Below are 24,718 nucleotides of genomic sequence, written 5' to 3' on the forward strand. Positions count from 1 at the left end.
CTTTGCATTTTTGTCATTTGATGCCATCACTCATCCTCTGGTCAACTGTTCAGGCCCACACAGTGACACATCACTACAACAGAGACCTGAGCCGGAAACTCCACCTCGACTCCTTTCTCCCTCTTACACACATACACACACACACACACACACACACACACACAGCTACAAACATCAAGTCCCATTCACCTGGACAGATGCCTCATTAGAACGCATCAGTGATGGCTGGATTTATATTTTGTAAGAAAACAAAAACAAAACAAAAAAAAGACTCTTAAGGCCTCGTGTCCTCCAGAGCTGTTCTGGTCAGAAACATGGCACGAAGAGGCGGCGGAGGAGGAAGAAGTGCAGGAAAGAGAATGCACGTGCGAATAATGCACGCCAGCCTTTCTTTCACTCAACAGATAAAAAAGACAAATGAGTCATACGAGCATGGTTATTTATTGTGAAAATGAAAATGTAACGTTTCTTTGATTAAAAAACATGAAAACATGAACAAGAAGTCAATTGTGGGGTTTCTTTTGGGGCGAGGTTTGATTTGGGAGGTGGGACTTTTACAGGCCAATGTAAAATTGTTTACTAGGAAATGGGAATAAATAGTTTTTTTATCAGAAATGCAGTGAATCAGGACAACTTCACTTCTAAAAGCATTTATTTCCTGTCAACAAAGAAAATAAATCCAACAAATTAAATATGTTCAAATCGTGCACATCTACACAAAAAAAACAAAAACAAAAAAATGGCATTGGGAATCATGGATGCAATACAAAGGGTTGCTATCTAAAACTTAAGACTTTGAATAAAAATGGAGTAAACATGATTTCCAACTTAAAAAAACCTTCAACATTCCCCATTACCCCTGCACTATTCCGAGTTGACGGAACCCCATTGATTCAGTATGAAAATCTGTTTCATGATTTTGGATTTGAAAAGAAGTCCTTTTGTGAAGTGGTTCAAAATAAAGGCAAGATGGAGAGAAGAAAGGGAAACTTTTCTCTGCCTTCTCAGCTGACAAATGTTGTCCATGACATTCAGCTCTCCTCACTCAGTGCAACAGACCAGACAACTCATATTATAGGCCACTCACACCAATACCAGGCATACCCCACCCCACCTCACTCACACACACACAAGCGCGCGCACACACACACACACGAGAGAGACGCAACAAATGGGGACAGAGAAAGACAGTAAAGAGTGGAAAATCTGCAGGATTTAATTGCAGGCAATTCTCAGTTTAAAACTGCCCGAGTTTAAAAACAACAGAGAAAAAAAACTAAAGACAAACACACTTCAGCTTTCATCATTCACTTCTAAAGGGCAGTATGTCTGATTTTGTGTGTGTGTGTGTGTGTGTGTGTGTGTGTGTACACACACACGCATGTGTGATGGGGTTATGCATGAGAAGAGCTGGAGTCTGTGGGAAGGCAGGTAATTTCTGTACAGGTGAAAACTTCAGCATGACTCCTCCTTTACCTGAAAAGTAGAAAAGATAATGAATTATTTTACAGGAGAGGACCTTTCAACTGAAAACTAGGTAATATTCTAAACATTTTTATGACATGACTGGTACCAATACTATTAAGAAGCTGTACTTGTGGACAATACCACATTTGTGGGCTCAAGCATTCTGCTTGACTGAACAGTGTATTTATTTTCTGACGATGACTGCTACTGCCTTCACAACCCAGCTCACCTCTGCAGGTCCATCTGTCTCTGTGTCCCAGCCTTCTTGGCGTCTTCCTGTTTTGGTATCTTCCCGCTGTTTGGCTCCGTAGCTGCCGTGGAGGTGTGGTCCTGAGCTGGTGCTGTTCTCTTCCTGCCCCGGCCGCCTCCGCTGGCCGGCGCCCCTGCCTCTTTCTCAGGTGTCACGGCGGCTGCGCTCTTGGGCGGCCGTCCTCGTCCGCGCTTCACTGGCGGAGGCGTCGCTGCTGGGGGGTTGGGGGTGACGCTGTTCTCCGTCTGGGGGTCCTCCTGTGGAGGAGGGAGGGGACGTGGTGAGTGACATCCTGCCCCAGCGCAGGGCCCCACTGTTGAGGAGTGGGGGGATGCAACCTACACCATTTCTAATGTCTGCTCTTATATTTTAGAATAGATTTTTTAGTCATATCATATCCAGTGACAATGAATGTAAATGTAAAATCAGGTTTCTAGGCCAAGTATACTTGCATATACAAGGAATTTGGTCTCTGCATTTGTCCCATCCGTGAATTAGCGAACACACAGAGCACACAGTGAACACGCAGTGAGGTGAAGCACACACTAACCCAGATCAGTGAGCTGCCTTGCTACAGCGGCGCTCGGGGAGCAGTGAGGGGTTAGGTGCCTTGCTCAAGGGCACTTCAGCCGTTCCCACTAGTCGGGGATCGAACGGCAACCCTCCGGTTCCAGGCCCGAAGCCCTAACCAGTAGGCCTTCAGTGAGCCTCTGAAGTTTGGCCTGCCTGTCCAACTCATTTAGATATTTTGTGACCATCTAGAACCACCGAGGTTCAAGTAGTCAGGCTGACGGCTAGATGCCACCAAGGTTCAAGTAGTCAGCCTCAAGGCTAGATGCGTGTGGCGTATAAATAGCGGCTGCAGAGGAGGAATGTGTGAGGAGACTCCCTGACTGCTCCTCATATTTCACAGCACCTGTCTGGCGTTTCTCCCTCACTCTCAACATAATCACGAGGTTACACACTCAGCACACACTCACACAGGAGTTTACAGGGTACACAGAGCTGGAATGTAACTGGACTGTTAATAAAAAAGTTTGTTTTCTTTAAAATGGTAAAGGTCAATTCTGCAGAGAATTTATGGTGGTGATGCTGAATGACGGGCCCATTAAGGATCTGAACAGTTTCAACATTGGCCTAGGATTAAGGAGCATGAAGGTTTGATATCAACTGAACTCTTGAAGGAGGCCTATCTTTCAGAATCATGGCAGAAAACCTCTCCTAGCTTATAACTTAACATTACAATGTCACACGCACACACGCACGCGCGCACGCACGCACGCGCACGCGCACACGCACACACGCACGCGCGCACGCACGCACGCGCACGCGCACACGCACACGCACACACACACTCTTACCTTCTTTTTGACCTCTTTAACCACAATCACAGGGTTCTCTTCATTTTCTCTTGCTCCGGTAACAGATGCGACAGCCCCCGTGTCCCTTCATGAGAGAAACATACGAACAGCGCCATTACAATCCTTAGTGCAACTACAGGACTCTATACATATTAGCATGTACTGTGGAGACATTGATGGAAGACATACCTGGTCTTAATGGATGCAGGTGTGGTGGGTGGGGTGTTGGTGCTGTTGTTGTTTCCTGCCTCTGTTGGGGTGCTTTTGGTATATGGCCGCCGTCCAGGAACCGTTAGGGGCTTATTAACAGCACCGAGAACTGGAACAGGTTTCGGCTTGGGGAAGAAAAAAAGAAAAAAAAGTGAGTGAGTGATCAGGAGTGTTGCAACAGCACTTCCTTGTTTGATGATTTTGCATGTAAAATGTCTTTACCTTTCCTGTGAGAAGAACCGTCCTAGCTTCAGAGGAGAGGTAGTCCTTATCATTGACAGAGTCCTGCAGAAAACAGAGAAAAAGAGAGAGTAACCACTGAACAGAGAGACTTGGTCAACTAAAATGCAATGCACACTGCTATCAAGCTGGCTGTATGTCAGCAGTGTAAACTACCATCCAAAATACAACACTCCCCGCACACACAAATAACAAAATGAACAAACTAAACACATACTTGTAAAAGATGTTCATACCTTGTCTGGTGTGGTGTAAAATTTGGTTGGAAGGATTGGATCCTTGGGACAATCCAAATGACAGGAAGTGCTCTTGTTCACAATAACAAATAACGCCACATCACACACAATGTACAGCTTCTGTAAAAACATACAATCAAAAGGTCAGCAACAGGATTTCAAGTACCCAACACACATCATACGGCAACCTCCTCACACATGCAACAGTAGTACAGCTCAATATGCCAGCTGTTGTTTTAGTGCATCTCTAGATTCTCACACATGCAACAGTAGTACAGCTCAATATGCCGGCTGTTGTTTTAGTGCATCTCTAGATTCTCACACATGGAACAGTAGTACAGATCAATATACCCGCTGTTGTTTTAGTGCATCTCTACATTCTCACACATGGAACAGTAGTACAGCTCAATATACCGGCTGTTGTTTTAGTGCATCTCTAGATTCTCTACATCAGGGGTTCTCAAACTTTTGTGGGCCGGGGACCCCTCATGGAGTGGAAAATTCTCCAAGGACCCCTCATAATCGCAACACATAAAACAAGTTAATCATGTAGCTGTATAGACTTTTTTTCTGTTAGATGCTTATGTTATATGTATTTTAAAAACAGAGTGCTAATACCACAATAGTCATGTTAGCAAACTTTGACAGTATGTATTATTTTTTTAAAAGATAGTTGTATCTTTGTCAAATGTTGGCCCATTGTGTTGAACACATAGTGTTTGCTTCACATAACTTTCATTTTGTTGGCGGTTAATTAATAGTAAAGTGTTTTGCCGTATTGATGTAACGTATCAGCAGATCAATTGGGCAAATACTGATACAGTAGCATTTTTTGCCATATAAGACAATTTCATATTTTGTAGCAAACTTTGTCAGGGACCCCCTGACAATGAGCTGCAGACCCCACTTTGAGAACCAATGCTCTACATCATGTACAACAGTGATTAAATATGGTTAAGTCTGATTACATCTTTCTGGGGGTTTGTTTGTTCTGTGAGATTTATGATAGGCATTCAGTCTCTTTATGTGTATGTGTGTGTGTGTGTGTGTGTGTGTGTGTGCAAGGCGAGAGAGCGTGACAGAGGCCGAGAGGGAGAGAGAAAGAGAGAGAGAGGAAGACAAATTAATGACCTCGTTTGTTTTGGGGTCGTCAGGGGCCTGGGCGTCCTTAGTCTGTTTGATGTTCTCCACCATCTTCCTGAGGAAGGCGTGACTGTTGTTCTCATTCTTCACCATCAGCACCTCCAACATGAACCACAAGCACCTACCCCATCACACACACACATTTAATTTAATCAAAACCTCTCATGTATATATTCAACACAACAGGGTATTTGCTAGCACAGACAAACAGGCTTACTCTTTGATGGCGATGAGCTGTTCAAAGTCCTGTGGTTTGGTGAAGTCTGGGTCGTGTGCCAGCAGATGGATCATAAAGGGCACCACATACTCAGGAAGGAGGGACACCAACTTATCTGGAGGGAAAACAGACAGAGGCAGAAAGGTCAGCGTGATCTCTCTCTCTCTCTCTTTTTAATTTTTCAATAGTGAAACACAGTCCGTCCAATAGTGTCTGCCCTTCAGTGCTGTTTCCAGTGTCCCAAGTTGACACTGATCTAATCAATGACATAATTGATTTTGAGTTACTTTGTAACTTTGTGACATTTCTATTTTCAAACAAGTTTTTGTCATTTTGAGCAGAAGGAACAATTTATTAAGTCTGATGTATTTAATTGTCTTAAGTTGTCCACAGTTGCCAAGATGACACAGCATGTATTAGGATGTCTCTGACAAGAAAGGCAAGATAAAGTCTAAAGGCAACAGTATCTGGTCTCATCTGCCTGTTTAGTCATTGTTTTGTCTGCCTTTGACTGCTTTGCACAAGTGTTTTTGTTGGCATGAGGCAGTTCTGTCTGAGTCACATGAACTCAGAACACCACAGACACATGAGAGTGTTCTGTTTGCTGGAGTGCACTGACCGTGTGCCACCTGGTTCTGTTTGATGAACTCCCTGCGGACGCTGATGTTCTTGAGCAGGCACTGGCGGGCGTGGGCACGGCGCTCCTTCACCGGGTCCTTAGCGCACAGGGCAAACACTGCCAGGTACTCAAGCGGCAGAGACAACTTCGCCAGGGCCAGATGCAGCTTCTGGGCAAAGATCTGCCTCACTTGGTAGCACTCATCCTACAGAGACACAAGGACCAGGAGTGTGAGTGTTGCATGGGTTAGGGTTAGGACCAAGAGTGTGAGTGTTGCGTGGGTTAGGGTTAGGACCAAGAGTGTGAGTGTTGCGTGGGTTAGGGTTAGGGTAGAGTGTTGCGTGGGTTAGGGTTGAGTGCGAGTGTTACGTGGGTTAGGGTTAGGACCAAGAGTGTGAGTGTTGCGTGGGTTAGGGTTAGGGTAGAGTGTGAGTGTTGCGTGGGTTAGGGTTGAGTGTGAGTGTTGCGTGGGTTAGGGTTAGGGTAGAGTGCGAGTGTTGCGTGGGTTAGGGTTAGGGTTGAGTGTGAGTGTTGCGTGGGTTAGGGTTAGGGTTGAGTGTGAGTGTTGCGTGGGTTAGGGTTGAGTGTGAGTGTTGCGTGGGTTAGGGTTGAGTGTGAGTGTTGCGTGGGTTAGGGTTAGGGCATTCACATTGGGCAGGTTTATGTGCCGAGGCAGGGGGCACTCACGTTCAGGACGAGCCCACAGAGCTGGAACTGTTCTGGGGTGATGATGTCATGGTAACAGGGCTCCTGTGCAAGCTTCATTATGGCACATCCAGCAGACAACCTCAGCCTGGACATGTCTGATTTACTGAAAACACACACACAGCGGCCTCAGTCACGCTGATTCTCCAACACAGTTTGTAACACACAGGCATACACGCACACAGATATGCATGAGTGCGCGCACACACACAGTCGTAGCACACAGACGTGGACACGCATGTGCACGCATGCGCGCGCTCGTGCGCACACACACACCACACACACACACACACACAATATGTAGAGTGCTGACCTGATTTTCTTCTGCTCTGTCAGGTCCCCCTCACTGACCAGCATAGCCGACAGTAATCTCAGTGTGGAGTTGGCAGACTTGGACTGGTTGTTTTTCATGCCCAGTAACCAGCGCACCAAAAGCTTAATGGCCTGCACCTACATTCAACCACAGACCGACACAGAGTTAGACTCAAATGGGCCACCCTATTAGCATCATGTGTCGTCTCCCTCCTCAGCTACTTACTTTAGCGAGCACTTCAGGAGACACCTCCTCATCTGTGGTCCACAGTTTGCCATTCCTGTTACCTGATGACTGATGCACAGACAGGACAGTGATAACACACCCATCAGTATCTACAGTGCTACAGTATGTAGCTACAGTATCATAGCAATTTCAATTCATTAAAAAAAACATTCAGAGTAGGACTACAGAGAGCAGAACAAAGCATAAACAGAAGCTGGAAATGTGCCACAGAGTCCTTAAAGTTTTGTAAGAGGAACGAGCTGACCAACTTCTGGCTCCGTCTCTGTGCCATCTGGCTCTAGCTCTGCTGTCTATGGGGTTTGCGCCTTACTCGGTCATTCATAAGCAGGTCCTTGACAATGAAGTTGGCGACGATGGACTTCATGGGTGAGGCGAACTGATCTGGGGCCAGCATAGAGATATGGCCCAGCGACACCAGGGGAGTGATCAGCTGCTCCGGGACATCAGCGTTCAGACTGCGAGACAAAGGCTGGGGTGGGAGTTGGAGGAGAAGAAAAGTGAGCTTCATGTCTAAATGCCCATGGCATAGGTTATCTATGTTCTGTATATGTGATCCTTAATTTAGATATATAATATAATTGTGTGTGCCTACCTCAAATATCTGGGCCAGCTGCACCTCCTTGTTGTGGAAGATTGCGTGGATGCAGTGAACAGCCTGTTTGGCCTGGTGTGGGGTGCCACGCTTCGCTTTCTGATGCAGGATGGGGATCAGAGTTCTACACACACACACACACACACACACACACACACACACACTTTAGATTAATCAGATTCAATACAACCACCTAATCAACTTTGCACAAATGTATTCTGATATGTACTCCCATTTTGAGGATTGTGTCTGTGTATTTAACATACGAGCGAATCTGTGGTAGCTCTGTCTCAATCTTGTGTCCCGTGTTCCTGAATATCTGGATGGCTGCCTCGGCCACTTTGTCATCCTCCATCTTCAGACACTGCAGAAGTGACTCATAGGTCTCGCTAGAGTGGAAGGAGGTGGGGTGAGTGAACGACAGAACCTACAGACACCAGAAAGAGAAGAGAAGAGAGCTGGTCAATTTCCATGCCGACAAGTGCATGAGCAACAGAGCTCAGACAGATGCAGGGTGAAAGAGAAACACTTCCCCTTCATGCATTGCGCTATGCAAGGGTCAACAGTCTGACTGTGTAAAATCAGCAAAACGGAGTCCTCATTGCATCCAGTAAGCTAAGCAGATCATGGAATGTCAGGCACATCTTATTTCGGCCAAAGTGAGCCGACATAGCTCATAGATTTAGATCAAACAGCCCACGTACCTTGAGCAGCTCCAGGCCTGAGCGAATGGCTGTGTCGGGGGTGACTCCCTCCTCTTCGTCGTCAGCCGTTCCGTCAATGGATTTATTCAACAGTTTAACCAGAGCACTGCACACATACACAATAAATGGTCAACTGAAGGCTGCAGTTCCACGACACCGCCACTAGGAGTCTCACTCACAGAGATCTACTGTTATACAATCTCTTCCCATACACCACAACACACTCATATGCTGTCTCACCTGATAGCTTCAGAATCTATGTGCACAGGTGCAATCCTCTCCAGCAGGAACTTGACCATTTCCAAGAAGGGGTTGGTGGGCTGCTTGGGGAACGTCAACTTCCTTGTAATCTCTCTCTGCATATACACATAGTAACAAATGTCAGTTGCTTTTATTCCACAATTGCTCACACAACACTGGAGAATGTGTGCGACAAAAGGAGTCATGAGCTTTTTAGAAATACAACATAAAACAGAAACCAATGTAACAAGGGTACATATCCCCACTACATCCTAAACACACTCATGGCAGAAGAGAGTGTGTGGGGGAGAGAAAGTCTCAGGGGACCGTAGAGAGAGTGTGTGTGTGTGTGTGTGTGTGTGTGTGTGTGCGCGCACGTGTGGCATTAGAGCCTTGCGATGGGACTCACCACACACAGCTCGGCCTGCTTGCAGGAGCACGTGGGGCTGATGAGCTGCTCCAGCTGCACACGCAGCTTCTCGTCCTCCCCCAGCACCTGGTTAAACTTCTTCATGAAGTCCTGAGCCTTCCCTGGGTCAGGCAGGTTCTCTGCAAACACACACACACACACACACACACACACACACACACACACACACCATGAACGACTTTGTGAAGATAGTAAGAGAGAATGGACAGTTCTCTTCAACGGGATGTTTTTAGGTTGTTTTGAGGACGTTTATATCAACTTACTGGCAATGGTCATCAGCTTTGCAAACATGGCAACACTGTTGGCTTCAGACTGCAGACAGAGAAACACATCATTCATTCTGTCCATTAAGTCCAAAACATTCTCATGACTTTCCAAAGACCTTTAATTACATTTCCATGACCATTCATAACCTAGCAATGCACTTAAATTATTCATGAATAATTCCCATCCCAATGTTTTTCTAGAAGTGGGAACTATGACACTTCAGAAAGGCGATGTGTTGATGGGAGATTCTCACCGTGGGAAGTTTGTGAAGGTCCAGCAGCTCCCTCACCAGCCCTCTGAGCATGTTCTGACACTTCCACATCTCATTCAGAGCCCTGCAGGGGTGAGAGAGAGAGAGAGAGAGAGAGACAGAGAGAGAGAGAGAGAGCGAGAGAGAGAGAGAAGGGGGAAAGAGAGAAGGAAAGAGAGAGGGAGAGAGAAAAGGGGGAAGAGAGAGGGAGATAATACATTGCATGTCTCAGAGTGATAATGGTGCTTAAACAAGATCTACACACATCTCAGTACTGCCAGAAATACTATAGGATAAGAGTAGGGATGGAGTACTTGACTGCGTTGGTGTCCAGGCAGGCATAGAGGTAATAAAGACACTTCATCTTCTCCTCAGTCTCCAGACTGTGAGGAACCATGTACTGAGCAAAGATCTTCTCCACCAGCAGCCTACCACACACACACACAGAAAAAAAGGACACTTTTAGGAAGAAGTGAGTTACAAGGCCACTGTGTCTCTGTGAAGGAGGTATTATTATTGTTGTTCTGGTAGTGGGCATGTAGATCTGTGTAGTGTTTACATAATCAATTTTACTAGTGAGTCTGTATGACACGCTGTGTGCTTGGCTTGGTTGACCTGTGCATGTTTGTACACTTGCCATTGCGGACTTTACTCCTGTATACTCCTGTGTGCATGTGTGTGTGTTGGTGTTTACTTGTCATCGATGCTGTTCTGGTAGTAGATGTGCAGCAGCTTGTCTTTGATCCAGCTGATCTTCTGAGCGGATTCTTTCCCAGCCTCGTGATGTAGGCAGTACTTCTTGAACAGCTGAGCTAGACCCATCATGGCTTCCTTCCGCACACGCCACTGGAACACATGCTCACAGTTACACAGGGTACATGTTTTTAGGAGTATTGCAGTAAGAATGCTTGTTGGTAGACAACACACTGCAGCTGGACATCTGAATTTCCCCTGTGGGGATGAAGCTGCCATTGAAGCTGAATTCTGGCATTGAAGCTGAATTTCCCCTGTGGGGATGAAGCTGGCATTGAAGCTGAATTTCCCCTGTGGGGATGAAGCTGTGCTCAGTCCGCTGCTCTTCACCCTGCTGACGCATGACTGCACTGCAACCTACAGCAACAACCACATAGTGAAATTTGCTGACGACACAACTCTGGTGGATCTCATCACCAAGGGCGACGAGAGGCAATACAGGTTGGAGGTCGACCTTCTGTCGGTGTGGGGCAGAAGCTGCACTGAATACAACAGGAAAGCCCTGCAGTGCATAGTGAACACAGCTGGAAGGATTATTGGTGCTTCACTCCCCTCCCTGAAGGACATTTACACCTCCCACCTCACCCGCAAGGCGACCACAATTGTGAGTGATGCAAGTCACCCCGCTCACTATTTGTTTGATCTACTGCCCTCTGGGAAGAAGAAGCCTGCGCACCCGCACCACCAGACTCACCAACAGCTTCATACACCAGGCTGTTAGGATGCTGATCCCCCCCTCTCCCCCCTCCGCTACATAACATCCTGGACTTTGGACCCACAATGGCTGCCTTGCACTACTCCACTTGCACTACTCCACTTGTACACTTGCACACTTTGCAACTTGTTGTTGTTGTCCTGTTGTCCTGAAAACACTTCTGAACACTCTTCTGCTGCTCTTACATAACTTGCACCACTCAGCCACTTGCATACTTAGGTCAAACATAACTACCTCAGACTTTTGCACTATTATATTGACTGTCTACTGTATGCACAATTGCACAATTTCAACCCAAATTTTGCTGCTCTTATTTCTTCATTGTATGTGCCTTCTTATTTACTTTTTATATTGTTTACTTGAATGTTATGTTTGTCTGTGGATCTAATTGGTAAAATATGTCTTGTCTCCACCGTGGGATAGTGGGAAACGTAATTTCGATCTCTTTGTATGTCTTGACATGTGAAGAAATTGACAATAAAGCAGACTTTGACTTTGACTTTGAATAAAAGTATGCATCTATCTATCTATCCAGGACAAACTCATGTGGATGCTGGCCATGTGGACAACACTAATGACTTCGTTATAGATTACTCACCCTCTTGTCCAGCGTCCTCTCCCTGACAAACCCCAGCAGCTGGTCATTCACCAGGTTCAGGTCCTTCTTGCCAGCGTTGATGATTGTTACGATGACATCATGACGGATGGCCTCTTCCGGGTCATGTGACCGCACTTTAAGGAAATCTACCATGCCGCACAGACAACACCATAAGTTAATTTGTGTGTGTTTGAAACTGTATAGTTAATACATACACAAACACAATAAAACCACAAAGCACACCTGTAAGGTCTTTTGCCAAGTCAGGATGATTCATCAGGCAGTGGCTGGCAAACTTCACACATTCCAGTCTCACAGGGACGTGAATGTCATTAAATCTGTAAACGTATCACAGCGTTATCACACACTAACGCCAGTTTCCCCTGCTCTCCATATAGGAACCATAGTATGTCATCATGCATGCACAGGGCTGTCCTCTTACCTTCCCAGAAAGCACTGCCACAGCGGCCGGTTTTGAGTGGCCAGTTCAGAGTCCTTCACACCAAAGAGTTTGGCCAACAACCTCACCACTGCCAACCGCTCCTCACCATCATTACTCTGCACAAACAAATCATGCTTTAATACTTCCATTCTTTTCACAGCCATTACTTTGATGCAATAACTGTACTGTTTTGACATTGACTATGATGAGGAAATCAATGAACATCATATCAACATTTCATAAGGTCAATTTGAAGGAATTCCTCTATTGCCATGAATTCTTCAATAGAAAATACAAGATGAGCTTTGCTTGTACTACTAAGGGCTTCTACATACTCGACGCACCCGACCGGTAGCGCGACAACGTGACGTCAAAATGACGTAGATCTTGCTGGCGCGCCAGGATTGAAGCCAGGTAGCGCGAGGTAGCGCCATAGGGTAGCGCACCACTCATTTTTTTTCAGACGAGCGCGACAAGGCGGAAACAGGAAGATGGACTAGTTCAAGGGCAAGCGAGAGTTGCAGTGTTTTGTTACAGTCGTGCATTTTTAATAGTTTGCTGGATAAGTTAACAAAGTTACCAGTGTTGCAACACATGGAATTAAGAGGAAAGAATAGAAACGATTTATTTTCAAACAAAGGATATCTATTAAGGCCTGAACAAAATCTCTTTCCACTTCAGGAAATTACACAAACTCAGCCAGCTGCTAGCTAGCTAGCCAGCTAACTAAACTGTTTAAATTATTAAAATTTCCCTCGGGATGACTAAAGTATCTATCTATATATCCATCTATCTATCTACCTGTGCACACACCTTGGAAACTAGATGATAATGATGATGGTAGTTGTGAATAGTAGCAATCATAAGTCTGAAGTACCATCACAGAGGCTAGCTACTAGTGTTTCTTACTGCAGCTTCTTCTGCTGTGTAACGTAGTTAGCGTTAGTCTTTTCACAACAGCGACACCTCTGTTCAGGAGAATATTGCAACTAGTGTCGTGACCACTACGCGCAAGCGCTTCTGTGATGTCACATTGTCGCGCTACTGGTCGGGTGAGTCGAGTATGTGGGACGTTTAAGGCAGTCATGTTCTGCTTGTCTGTCTAAAAAGATTCAATATTCTGTGTGAGTGCTTATGCGTGTGTCTGCGGCACCTTCAGTTTGAACTCCAACTGGGGCATGACCGACACCAGCAGCAGAGGGTCGATGGCGAACAGCTCCTGGATGAGATCGAACACGTGCTCGGAGAGGTCACTCACCGAGGACTTCCCCATCACCAGCACCTGATTAAAGAACTGGACAGGAGGAGAGGAGAATAGGGAACAGGGTGGTCAGGGCAGGGTCAGGGAGGTCATTACACAGGAGTAATTTCATGGGTAATACTGGTAAGATTCAAAGTAAAAGCCTTTTTTGTACAGACTTGAGTGTGCAGATTTTTTTTTGCAGATCTTTTATAAGCTACCTCCAGTACCAATCCTCGACAGATGAGCGATGATCTTTCACTTTATTACCCATTATGGGTAATACTGATGTCAAGACTTACATTGGCGATGCACGTTTCAATGGTCTGTACAGTCCTCTTCAGCAAAGCTTTAGCCAGATCATACGCCTGCTTATTCAAGTTCTACAGTGAGACAGAAAGAGGGGAGAAGGAGGGGTGGGGGGTTTGAGTAATCATCCCTAATCTTCAAGAAACCACAATGACCTCATCCAGAGTCAGCAGAATACAACTGATCATTAATACATTCAGGGATTAACTGTGCAACCTCTACAACATATTGTAATTGCACTGTAGCTTGAAATGTACATCAAAGAGAAGGACAAAGTAGCTGTTTAAAGTGGTTGAGGTTGGTAACTGTTGAGCTCTCAGATTTACTGAGGGGCGAGTGGAGAGGGTTTGTGAACTGGTATGAGGTCACGGAGTTCAGTGAGCCATGAGTGGCTGGTTATTGGTTAAGTGGTCCTGCATGTGGCCAGTGATGTAATTGAGTACCTTGTGGGCTGGTATGAGGTTGATGAGAATGGTGTCCAGCAGTTCTTGTGTGACTCCATCTCCCTCCAATATGATGGAACTCATCAGATCCAACATATGCATCTGTACCTTCTGATTGTGACTGTTACTGTAACATACAAACACACACGAACGCACACACACACACACAAACACTTCAGTATAATGTGCACCCTTATCACTGGCAGTTGGTGATGAACAGCAAGTAAATGCAGACTGATTTGAAAGTTAGTGGGCACTATGGAATGGCGTGGTTAGGACCAACAAGAGAGGGAAATGGCTTACTTGATGACTGAGAAGAGGGTTTTGAAGAGCTGAATGAAGATCTCGTTGCAGTCTTCAAGCTCAAAGCAGATGTTATACGACTTTACCCATGCCAGGTTCTGCAAAGATCAAAATGTTTGTTTTCCATGAACTGCATTAAGAACAATTCAACATTGACAAGAGAGGGCAGCCAATATTTCTCCACTCTTCTTTCTTACACTTATGGTTATATTTTTTATTTTTTATAGTATTTGTTTATGTGTGTGTTTACCTCCAGAAGGTAGAAGTAGCGATTGAACTGGGCACTCTTGGTGTCCTCCAACCCTTTCAACTGCCGTGTGATGAATAGAAAAATATCCTGAAGGAAAAAACAGGAGATTATTACAGCCAAAACAGTGAAACCCTTCACTTCAGCACACAAATAAAGGAATGACTGTATGAGAACCTTGAGTTTGTCGTGTGAGGTGTAGGGCGCCTCGGGGGCATAGATGCGGAAGATGTCTGCGAGACAGCAGGCCACGAGCAGCCGCACGTCTTTGTTGGGGTTCCTCAGGAAGAACTCAGAGGCCAGATGCAAGGCCAGCCCCAAGTACTGCTGTTTGTCCTCCTCAGAGTCCTGGTCCATATCCATGTACGTCTTCACCACCATCTATCAGTGCAGCAGAGGGAGCACAGAGGAGAAAACCGGTTAATTTCATTTGAATTTATTCTTCTTCATTTCTTTTCTCTTACCCTTTGTGTTTCTCAAAACGTGTGGAGGAGTGTACAACACAACAAAGTCAAGTGTAAAGTAACAATTATAAATATGAATAGAATTAGACGTCATCAATGTAAGGTTTCTTGCGGCCCTTGAGACGTGGTCGTCACCACGGTTGTATTAGGTGATATTCAGACCCCCATTTCAAGTTAGATTCTTTCCCAGCATCCAGGAGCCATGAGTGACGTTAAGCATGTTGACTGGTCAAGCACAGCCAAGCCAAGGCAGTCTGCTATTTTAAAAAATCTGTGTGAAACCAGAATAATTCTTATACAGCTGCTGCTTAAATATTTTGAGTACAATAGGTTACAACATTACAACATATGGGAAATAATAAAAAAAACATTTCTTCAAACTTGTTTTTTACTTTGCCTCTCATTACAATTCTGATTCAACTACAACAAATTCAAAGCGCAGCAGCAAGAGTTTTAACCAAGGCCAGGAAAGCAGACCACATCACCAATACTTAAATCTCTACACTGGCTTCCTATAAAGTCATACCTGTCAACATTTAGCTTTCCAAAAACGGGAGATTTTTTTTCGGGGGGGGGGGGTGGGGAGTGTTTATACCGGATCTGTGTTTGCATATTTAATACGTTTCATACACGTGTTTCAAAACTGCATTTCGGTCGTTGCTTTTACCTTACCATTACCTTACGCATGCCAGTTATGTATCCACCAGCTGCCTGCAGCCTACTTCCAAAACTCCAAAGCTGCTTGCTGTCAGATTTGGTTCCGAGGGAACAAGTTCAGTGTATCAACAACACTCAATAACAGTTTATGTGATGTGTTAATCAATTAAATTCCCAACAATTTCACAACAGCTAGTTCTGGAGTAGGCCATTCATCTAGCCCGCTTGCTTACGACGAGATTCAGGCTGCGCAGTTGGCACCCGCTTCCTTATTTGGGTTTTGGGTTGCCAGGTTTTAGCCTATGACAAAACGGTTGAAATTGAAACTAAGTGATCGTGTATGTGTTCATACACAATCTGGCAACCTGAATGCATCAATGATTTTAAAATGAAGTTTGATGGCCATGCAAATTACGGGAGTTTTCCGGGAGAAATAACAAAACGGGAGGGTGCTGGGAGATAACCTTGAAATACGGGAGAAACCCAGGGAAAAACGGGAGTGTTGACAGGTATGTGTAAAGTACAGAATTGATTTTAAAGTACTGCTGCTGTAATGTGCGTGTATGTCGTTCACACATAGATCCTGACTGATCCTAGATCCTAGCTGAATCTTTCACTGGTCACACCTAGTGTCAGAACGAAATGTGGTGAAGCTGCTTTTAGTTATTATGCTGTTTAACTATGGAATCAACTCCCAAACCATGTGAAAAGTGCCCCGACAAAAGATAGTGTTAAGACCAGATTTAAAACTAATTTATTCTTTACTGCTTTCTCTTAGTAGATCTTTCCTCTTTTACCATCAGATGCAATGTTTTAACCCTTTAACTATGCTTTTTAGCCATTCTCTACTGTTTTATGTTTTAGTCCTAGTATCTTGACACTCTTTCTTTTTATTTATTTACTTATTTACTATATTTTTTTGTTCTTGTATTAGATATTTACTTAACTTTTATTTTTTGAATCTACTTTATTCATTGTCTTTATCTGTTTAATGTCTGCTTTTTATTTAATTATCTCTTTTACTTTGTTTTTCCCCCCATTAATTTCTTTTTTTTTTTAAATATCTCTTTTCATATTTTAATTGTTGTGATTTCTACTGATGATGTAAAGCATATTGAACTGCCTAGTTATGAAAGGGAACCTGCTTCCTGCTGGCTACCCAGGGCTGGTCCTGCATGCACAATCATGATGGAAATATAAAGGTTGTTATTTTTAAATGAAAACCATACATAGTAGCGCCGCACTAACCTGGTGATTATTTTCTTGATTAATCAATTAGTTGGTTGGCCAAAAATTGAATTGAGTTAAACAAATGTCTATCGGTTTCTGCAGCTGGGGAAAGAAGCGCTACTAGGCTCCAATGACTTATCCAACAACAGGTGCTCTTTAGTAATGTGGGTACAATTCATGAAGATAAAAAAAAATCAACCAAGACCAAAAAACTAAGGAACTACGTCTTTAGGTAGAGTTTATATATTTTTCAAAGCATAGGCAAATAGATCATGTGTTCTGACCACTAGGTCTTCAAATGTCTATCAGTGTTACCTAAGCCCAATAGGACATCCTCAAATCCATTGTTTTGTCAGTGGATATATAGCAAAATATCTGGAATGCTGATTTATTTTTGCGCATTACCCGTTAAGCCTGATCTTCAAATCTGTTGATAAAATTCAATAGCTTTAACAGAAAAGCAGTCCGCTTAATCACTTTCTATTAATGTATAATGGTAATCTGTTTGAAAAAAAAAAAAACCTTATAATTATCCACTGATGCTTCATACAGACAAAGTACTGTGAGAGGGTTGTGAAGAGAAAGCTAAAATTAGTCTGATATAGCAGAACAAATGTTTCACATGTTCAGTGTCGTAGCCTACTTAACCTGTGAGAGAAGGGAAAAAAGCCAAACAAATGTGCTCCATTAACAAAAGCATTACTTTGCCTGAGCGTTCCGACTGGCAGTGCGCATGGAGAAAGAAAAGTGTAATACCCAGGGGAGCTCCTCCAGTGCGTATCTCCTGTAACGGAGGAGTCCCTACAAGTGTTGTGTCTGAAAGTACCTGATAAAAAGTGTACTGAGGGAGCTAAAAACAGTGATTTATTACTAAAATGTGTACTGCTTTTAAGCCACAACATTTTTGATGGCAGGAAATATGTTAATCCTACATTTCCTATCCCTATGGATTTTGGGTAGAACATCCCTGAGAACATTAGCGTAGTGTCCGTAGAAATCGTAAGGTCAAAATTGTCTCTCCTCCTGTGTGTATGCTTTTCACATACTGTACAAAGAACTTCATACCCAACACTACACTCAACATTACACTGAATGGTTGAAGATGACCAATCTAGTCTATAGACAAAAGTATTGGGATATTTGCCATTGCACTCACAGGAACTTCAATGAGATCCCATTCTAAATCCATTGATCCAGTTCCTAAAAACTTTTGAGAAAACCATTTTTTGCACATTCCCACTGTGCATGCATGGCAGGCATCCCCAATGCATTTGTCTAGTGTGTGTGGAGAAAACAGTCACACTTTAAGAGATTTTACGCTTTATAGATTGCTTTGTGACCTTTTTATTTTCTTGATAATAATGGGAATGTAAATTATCGATTATAATTTCCAATTAAATCATATTCAAAGATGTCAATATGGCAACACAAGTATATCTTGCAGTCGGTGTTAACAATACTTAAGGGGTCTAAAGGGTGTTCAATATCGAGTGGTTAATCCTCCTCTTGCCGCCACACAAACATCACAGCCTCAACACCTACAGCCTTTAGGACCATGGAGAACTCTGAAGAGCTGCAGGCTCAGGCAGAGCAGACCAAAGTGGGTGAGTACAGGGAGAGAGGGGGGATGGGCACACAGCCGTCCAGCAGAGCTGAGCGCTGTGGAGACTCCACTCTCACTCACTCACTCAGCTCGGCAACTTAGAAGAGAAGGAGAGCACTCAGTGCATGAGCCCTGTTAAACTCATGCTATGTAATCACCCATCTCATGCAAGACTGATGTTTTCAGATGAGCTCTACCACCACATCATAAGGAAGCACCTGTACTGCCGTTGCTTTCCAGTATTCATTTTCCACGGCATCAAACATATTTTGTAGCCACACGATCACATCTGTTGAGACACTGCGGCAAATGTAAAATTGTCTCCTTCCTCTAACCTGCTACGGTCAGGTTCAGAAGAGGTTAATGTAGAAGCTACAAGTTAAATACAAACACAAAACCAAGAACTGAGCCATGCAACAACACAGCAAGACTCATTTCCAATGTACTGTGTGTACTAAACTATTATCCTAGTTGTGCACTCTGATAAATGAGCAAAATGCTGTGGACAAATCTGTACATTTTCATTCTATCTTTGGCACTGACTGAAAGTTAGCCACAGAGATCAGATAACATGTCAGTTAACAACATTTAACACAAATATTATCCTCCTGGCCCTTTATGATGGCAGTGTAGGCTAAAATGAGGTAGGTCGTTTTAGACTAAAAGATTAGTCTTGCATGGATTACTAGGCATTACATTTAAGGGATAAGATTATGTTTTCTTTCAGTACTGGTATGCTTATATGTTTTAAAAAGACAATTCTTCATTTCCAAAAGCAATAGCTTTTAACAGGTTTTGATAGTACACGTTTGGGGATTTTTACTGTGATCTCTTTGTGCATTCTCTTGATCTTCTAGCAAACAACTCCTCCGGCATGTCCACAAAGCAAACACAAAGTACACAAACACATTGAGCTATAAATGTTTTCTCACAACATTAGCATATGCCAGTTCAGCTCCAAATAAGAAAAGTGGACTAAACCCACTTTATACAAGAGGGCGGTTTACACAAACATTTGCTACACTAACTGCAAGACACTAAAATGTGTGTTTTCTCTAACCAAGGAAATCCAATGTTGCACTATGGCATTTCCTCTGCACATCCCTATCAGTTCAAGGCTACCACTACATGCAATCCCTCAACTATCACTTCACCCGCACCAGGGGACTGAGTGCTAACACAACCACAGGACTCCACTTCCTCATCTCCCTCTCGTCAGACAACAAGCAATGGAGCTGCAACACATCAGCTATATTCAAAGGCTTACACTCACTTCCTCGTGAACTCTTTTTTACAATGCTGTTGTCTCTCATGAATGCAATCCATTTAATATTGGAATAACTTAATAGCTTGGTAACATTTTACTGTTCAGCTTTGGTTACAGAAGTGAACACCTTGAATTTGATCTGGCCTCAGTGAATATGTGTTGAACATTGGTGAACCACTGGTGAAGCCTATCGCTGCACCCCAACAGTGACAGCACATTAAGTTTAGCCAGCTTTGTTAAGATTTTACTCTGCCAAAAAAAGGTAATGTACAAGATGGTAAAACACTGCTAGGATCTGAACAAATCAATCAAATACGCACCTCGTTTCAGTGCTCTTGAAGAAACATTGACTGGCTAAAACAGCATGAGACCTCCTGTTCCAAGCCACTTTGTTTGCCATTTACAGAGCTAGAACTTAAGTACTAGTACAAACACCAGAGTATTTTTTTATTAAGCACACATAGACTGCACAGCTGGAGGACAGGATCAAGAATGTGCTGAACTTGACAATAGCTGCTTTCAGACACGTCCTCCGCAGTATATGCAGAGCTTTGTCAAACGGAGGTCCGACCCTTCGGGTGATTCAGATATGATGCTAACATGCTGACATTATGCAGTCATATGTGTAAACGACACCGATGCACATTAACAGAATATGTGTGATTGAACAGGTTGAACGTGGTTGAACACACACATGAACAGAATCTCCGCATGCTCCGCAGCCTTATTCAGACACAAGCTTATTTACATAATGTCCATTAGAAATACTAGGAGGGGAATAGTGTAACAAGCTGGCTAAGTTCGGAATTCTAAATGGCCGGTTATGTTGTTCAGATATACGGCCCAACCGCTTGAAATCCACAGAACATGAAGACTTACACGTAGGTCTGAAAGCAGCTAATACGTGTATTGGTGAATGCAAACACTTCACATTCCAGCCTAAAGCTACAAAACAGAACAAAAAGGAAGGATACTTTGTTATCTACAATAGAACCAACTAGCGTTGAAGTGGTATAACCACATTATGGTATGCCATAGTCCATACTTATCATACCATGTACATTTGCATAATACTGGTATTGGAAAAATGCAACTGGATGGAAGTAAAGTAGCTGCCAAAGGAGGAAACATGAAACAAGTTTGCCGATCTTTGAGAGCACCTATTCAAATCATTCCCAAGCATTATAAACTCCTCACTAAACCTGTGTTTTAAGTTTAGTAAACCTCTGACTTAACAGACACAGACACACCAATAACTAGAACCAACATGCTCCCAGAATGCATTTCTACACCACTATAACAGAGGACCAGTAAGAAGACCAAGGTCATCGGTTCATTTCCAAAGGGAGCACAAACACTGATAACAGTTAAACCCATAACCTCCTTTGGGCTCCAGATGTCTGCTGAAGAAACAACACTAATGAAAGGTAACCAAAAAGTACAAAACCTGTATTATGTGTGATGCCCTTCAAATATGAGTTTCACATCTTCCACAACTTCCAAACACAATCTTATTGTCATTATAAATACTAACTAACCAAATTGAAACAAATTCCAACTGAATCAGGACCTGTGAAGCAAATGCTCATGTTGAGCACAAAACAATATGCACTGTAAACAGATCAGGGGTCATTCCACAAGGTTCCCCAAAAGATGGAATCTGATTAGTAGTCCTGAATGTGTCCTATCAATATTTTACTAAGCCCTATCCTGTTTCATATGCTCCATCCTATCTATACCCAACATCGCCCAATATTAAACCCTTATCTGCAGAAACTCTAGATTACACACAGAATTAACTCATATCCATCGGTTTCTTGCTGTGTTGGTAAATGCTGAACAATGTTCAATGCACATCAGATCAGAAGAATACATTATGACATCATCAAAGGTTACCCACTGTCCAAATAAACAAGTCTCAGGGAAAATAAACATACGGACAACTTAAGTTAATTAAAAAACTACACTTAATATTCGTCCAATTAAGTCGGGTCATAAGAATGAACATCAGTCGATCAATTGAACGCTCCCACATGCCACACAATAGCTTTAGTTAATGCATGAGACACGTTGCTCAATGACTGAGAGCCCTAATTTCAGCAGTGGGGACAGTGCAAAGTCAATGTTTATTATTTAAATAATTTATTATGTTACGTTAATATTATTAAGTTAGTAATTTTATTAAGTATTATTCAATTATTATGTTATGTTAATATATATTAAGTTATGTTAATATAATATATAATATCTTAGCCCTCAGAAAACTCACATTTGCCCATTGTTGGATAATTTTCACTGAGGAAGCACTGTGTTGGAAGGTGCACTCACATTTTTAGTTCTCTATAGATACAGCATAGCTACATATAATAGAGACTAGTTCAGTGCTGGCAGAGGCTCAGAAATCACCTTAGACAGTATTTTTTGTTTGCAATAACGGTTCTATCAGATAATGCAGTATCCATGTCTTGGTAACTTTTACAAAATCTAAATGAAAAAGTGTACCAGTGCTTTAGCCAAAAATAGCAGAGCTACGCAAACATACCAGTGCACAATGGTGTAGGGCATTTGCATAGACCAGGGGTTCTCGATTTGGTTTTGGTGCCAGGGTCCCCTTTGGGGGAGACATTTTTCTGAGGACCACCATATAATTGCATCTTGACGATGTGGACCGACAGTTAAGCAACACAACAGTAGGAACGGTTCATTATGACCTGAGAAGTCATTAATAGCCTACTGTAGATGCACAAGTCTGGAAGTCTCCATACTCTTGTTATTTTTTCCCCATACTTATCAGAATCAGCTTTATTGGCCAGGTTTGTGTAAACAAACAAGGAATCTGACTCCAGTTAATCTTTCCTCTCAAAGTACAACACTCACTTAACATACAAATATAAAAAATAAAAAACATAAAAAGAGTAAAAAGAACAAAAAAAGAACAGTAACTGTAAGGTTGAAGTACACATGAGGTAGATGAGCAGAGGGTGGGGGCTATTACTGAGTGTTCAACAGAGTGACTGCTTGGGGGAAGAAGCGGTCTTTGTGTTGGCTGGTTTTGGCAAACAGTGCCCTGTTTCCAGGCCTGAAAATGACTAAAATCAAATTCTATACTTTTCCAGGTTTTCCATACTGCGTAGGAAGCCTGTACGTGTGAGCACTGTAGGAGGCAACAGGCAGATACATTTAAGCCATGACCATTGAATTCCACCTGAGCTCCCATTCCCATTGTGAGCTTCCCATTTCCCATTGTGAAAGAGATTCTATATAGGTTGCTTAACAGCCTTCCCTGAAGGTATGTCAGAGGAGGACTTACTCAGGACAGTGACCCACTGCAAAGTGGTCATTCAAACACACACACACACACACACACACACACACACACCCGGCAGCCACCTCATATGCTACCGACAACAGCTACTAAATATGTGCATACTGTATGACAGAATGTATGACAAGTTGGGAACGAACTGGATTTGGCCTACATCACATGTTTAGGCCAACAGGTCAAATATAGGCTACGTGATTATGCTAACAAAAAAGTTGTTTGGTTTTACCTTTAACCGTTTCACCACTTCATCGTTGCTGATTTTGTCAGTGATCTCTTTTACCCCCGGAGGATAGATGATTTTGCCTTCCCCCGCCGGCTTCTGTTGTTGCGGGAACTCCATGCTCGTTCAACTATTTATCCAGACAGTCCTCTACTGGCCTCTATGGGTCGGAAAACAAAAGTTCAGCAAAGGGAATCTGCCGCACTTTTCCAAAATATCGTTTTAGAGCCTTCTTGAAAAGCCCGATCCCTTTCTGAAGCCAGTTAAGTACATAAAAAGAAGCAAATTTCCTGTTGACTTCAACATAATTTGTCGAAGCGGTGTCAAAATAAATTCCAAAATAAAAACATCAGGCTGGAGCTAGTTAGCTGGCTAATGTTAATCACAAAGCTAGTATCCGCTGCGTTCTTTTCATAAGCATTTATCTTACCCTCATAAGATGAGCTTTATGAGGGCTAAAGTGTACCACACATCGGCGACTACATTTATCTAATGCAATTCAATCTACACATAGGAGTGATTACGAATAAACATAATGTGGCAAACCCGCGTTGGGGTAGCTGAGTGCTGAGTAGCACACGTTAGCGCTCACACTGTACGGTATGGCATGCTAGCTAGCCTTTCCACAACTAACATTACGGCCTAGCCATTTCAGTTAGGCTAGGCCTCGAACTGTTCAAAAGATCCCGTTTACACTGTCACTTTAAAGACATAAAAAACATAAACACTCGCTCCTATCAAACAGATGAATAACAGATGGAAAAATATACACCCCAATGACAGTAGCCCGAAAGTAACTAAACTTTGTGTATGAGAAAATGTAGATAAATTTACTTGTTAGTTGAAAGTTCAGCTTTGTATAGAACCCATTGCTTCCCCCAGCAGCTCTGGAAATCAAGGTTCCAGTAGCAGCGGCTCATCGCCCTCCCTCCCCGAAGTTGTTGCCCACAAGGATTTTCAACATCTCAGTAAATACAAAAAGATAGCTCTCTTCCAACAACTAGTTTACGAAAACCTGGATAATATCGATACATGCCCCAGCACTCAGATTCACAGATATTTGCAATATTTACCTTACGCAGGAATTGTTTTAATTCATGTGTCAGGTTCAGGGTTGGTTTTTAGTTTCAGCACAAAAGCTCTCCTCTCTCTCAGCGGCGTTTCAGTGTCCCTTGAACATAGGGCTGCAGCGCCGCCTTCGGCCCACATGAAGCAGCGCAACAGAGAACCAACAAGGCGGGAGAGAGCCGAGCAAGTAAAGCAAATAGCCTACCACTTCCGGGGATTGGAGGCGGCGTAGTTTATCTATTAAAAAATAGCTTGATAGCAGCTACTGTTACTTTTCACCTCTGCAGCCTTCATATGTTAGAACTGTTTAATTAAAACTGACTAGTTAATTATAATCAACATTC

General features: G+C 43.2%; 1 protein-coding gene across 2 annotated transcripts; it reads right to left on the reverse strand.

The window, feature by feature from the left end:
- Positions 1–425: 425 nt before the first annotated feature.
- pds5a (PDS5 cohesin associated factor A) lies at positions 426–24,475 on the reverse strand. 2 transcript variants are annotated; one of them, XM_076294708.1, is made up of 33 exons: positions 24,380–24,475; positions 23,313–23,466; positions 14,718–14,921; positions 14,544–14,630; positions 14,294–14,391; positions 13,991–14,117; positions 13,541–13,621; positions 13,152–13,292; positions 11,999–12,114; positions 11,800–11,894; positions 11,557–11,702; positions 10,185–10,336; positions 9,805–9,918; positions 9,494–9,575; positions 9,237–9,285; positions 8,953–9,092; positions 8,544–8,659; positions 8,304–8,409; positions 7,866–8,026; positions 7,600–7,723; positions 7,318–7,476; positions 6,987–7,055; positions 6,762–6,898; positions 6,431–6,554; positions 5,744–5,948; positions 5,125–5,239; positions 4,896–5,028; positions 3,765–3,884; positions 3,511–3,573; positions 3,268–3,413; positions 3,079–3,163; positions 1,697–1,974; positions 426–1,476 (listed from the first exon to the last, which is right to left on the reverse strand). In XM_076294708.1, the coding sequence occupies exons 2-33, from the start codon at positions 23,424–23,426 to the stop codon at positions 1,473–1,475; spliced, it is 3,891 nt and encodes a 1,296-aa protein (XP_076150823.1). In that variant the 5' UTR covers positions 23,427–23,466; positions 24,380–24,475; the 3' UTR covers positions 426–1,472. The 2 variants fall into 2 exon arrangements, with proteins under 2 accessions (XP_076150823.1, XP_076150824.1); XM_076294709.1 differs by lacking the exon at positions 24,380–24,475 and adding an exon at positions 24,141–24,202.
- Positions 24,476–24,718: the final 243 nt, after the last annotated feature.

This window comes from Alosa pseudoharengus, unplaced genomic scaffold (genome assembly GCF_046254945.1).
Source record: "Alosa pseudoharengus isolate Yale_2024_CS ecotype anadromous, Long Island Sound unplaced genomic scaffold, YU_APseudo_1.1 YU_APseudo_1.1_scf_2, whole genome shotgun sequence".
NCBI lineage: Eukaryota > Metazoa > Chordata > Actinopteri > Clupeiformes > Clupeidae > Alosa > Alosa pseudoharengus.

Bases quoted from the DNA above. Each gene is read 5' to 3' on its own strand.
- pds5a (XM_076294708.1), bottom strand. From the start codon at position 23,426: ATGGAGTTCCCGCAACAACAGAAGCCGGCGGGGGAAGGCAAAATCATC. The intron at 7,056-7,317 runs GTAAGGCGCAAA...TCTGTGCATCAG, and splicing joins ACCTGCTTATGAATGACCGA to TCATCAGGTAACAGGAATGG. The intron at 3,885-4,895 runs GTCATTAATTTG...ATGTTTTTACAG, and splicing joins ACGACCCCAAAACAAACGAG to AAGCTGTACATTGTGTGTGA.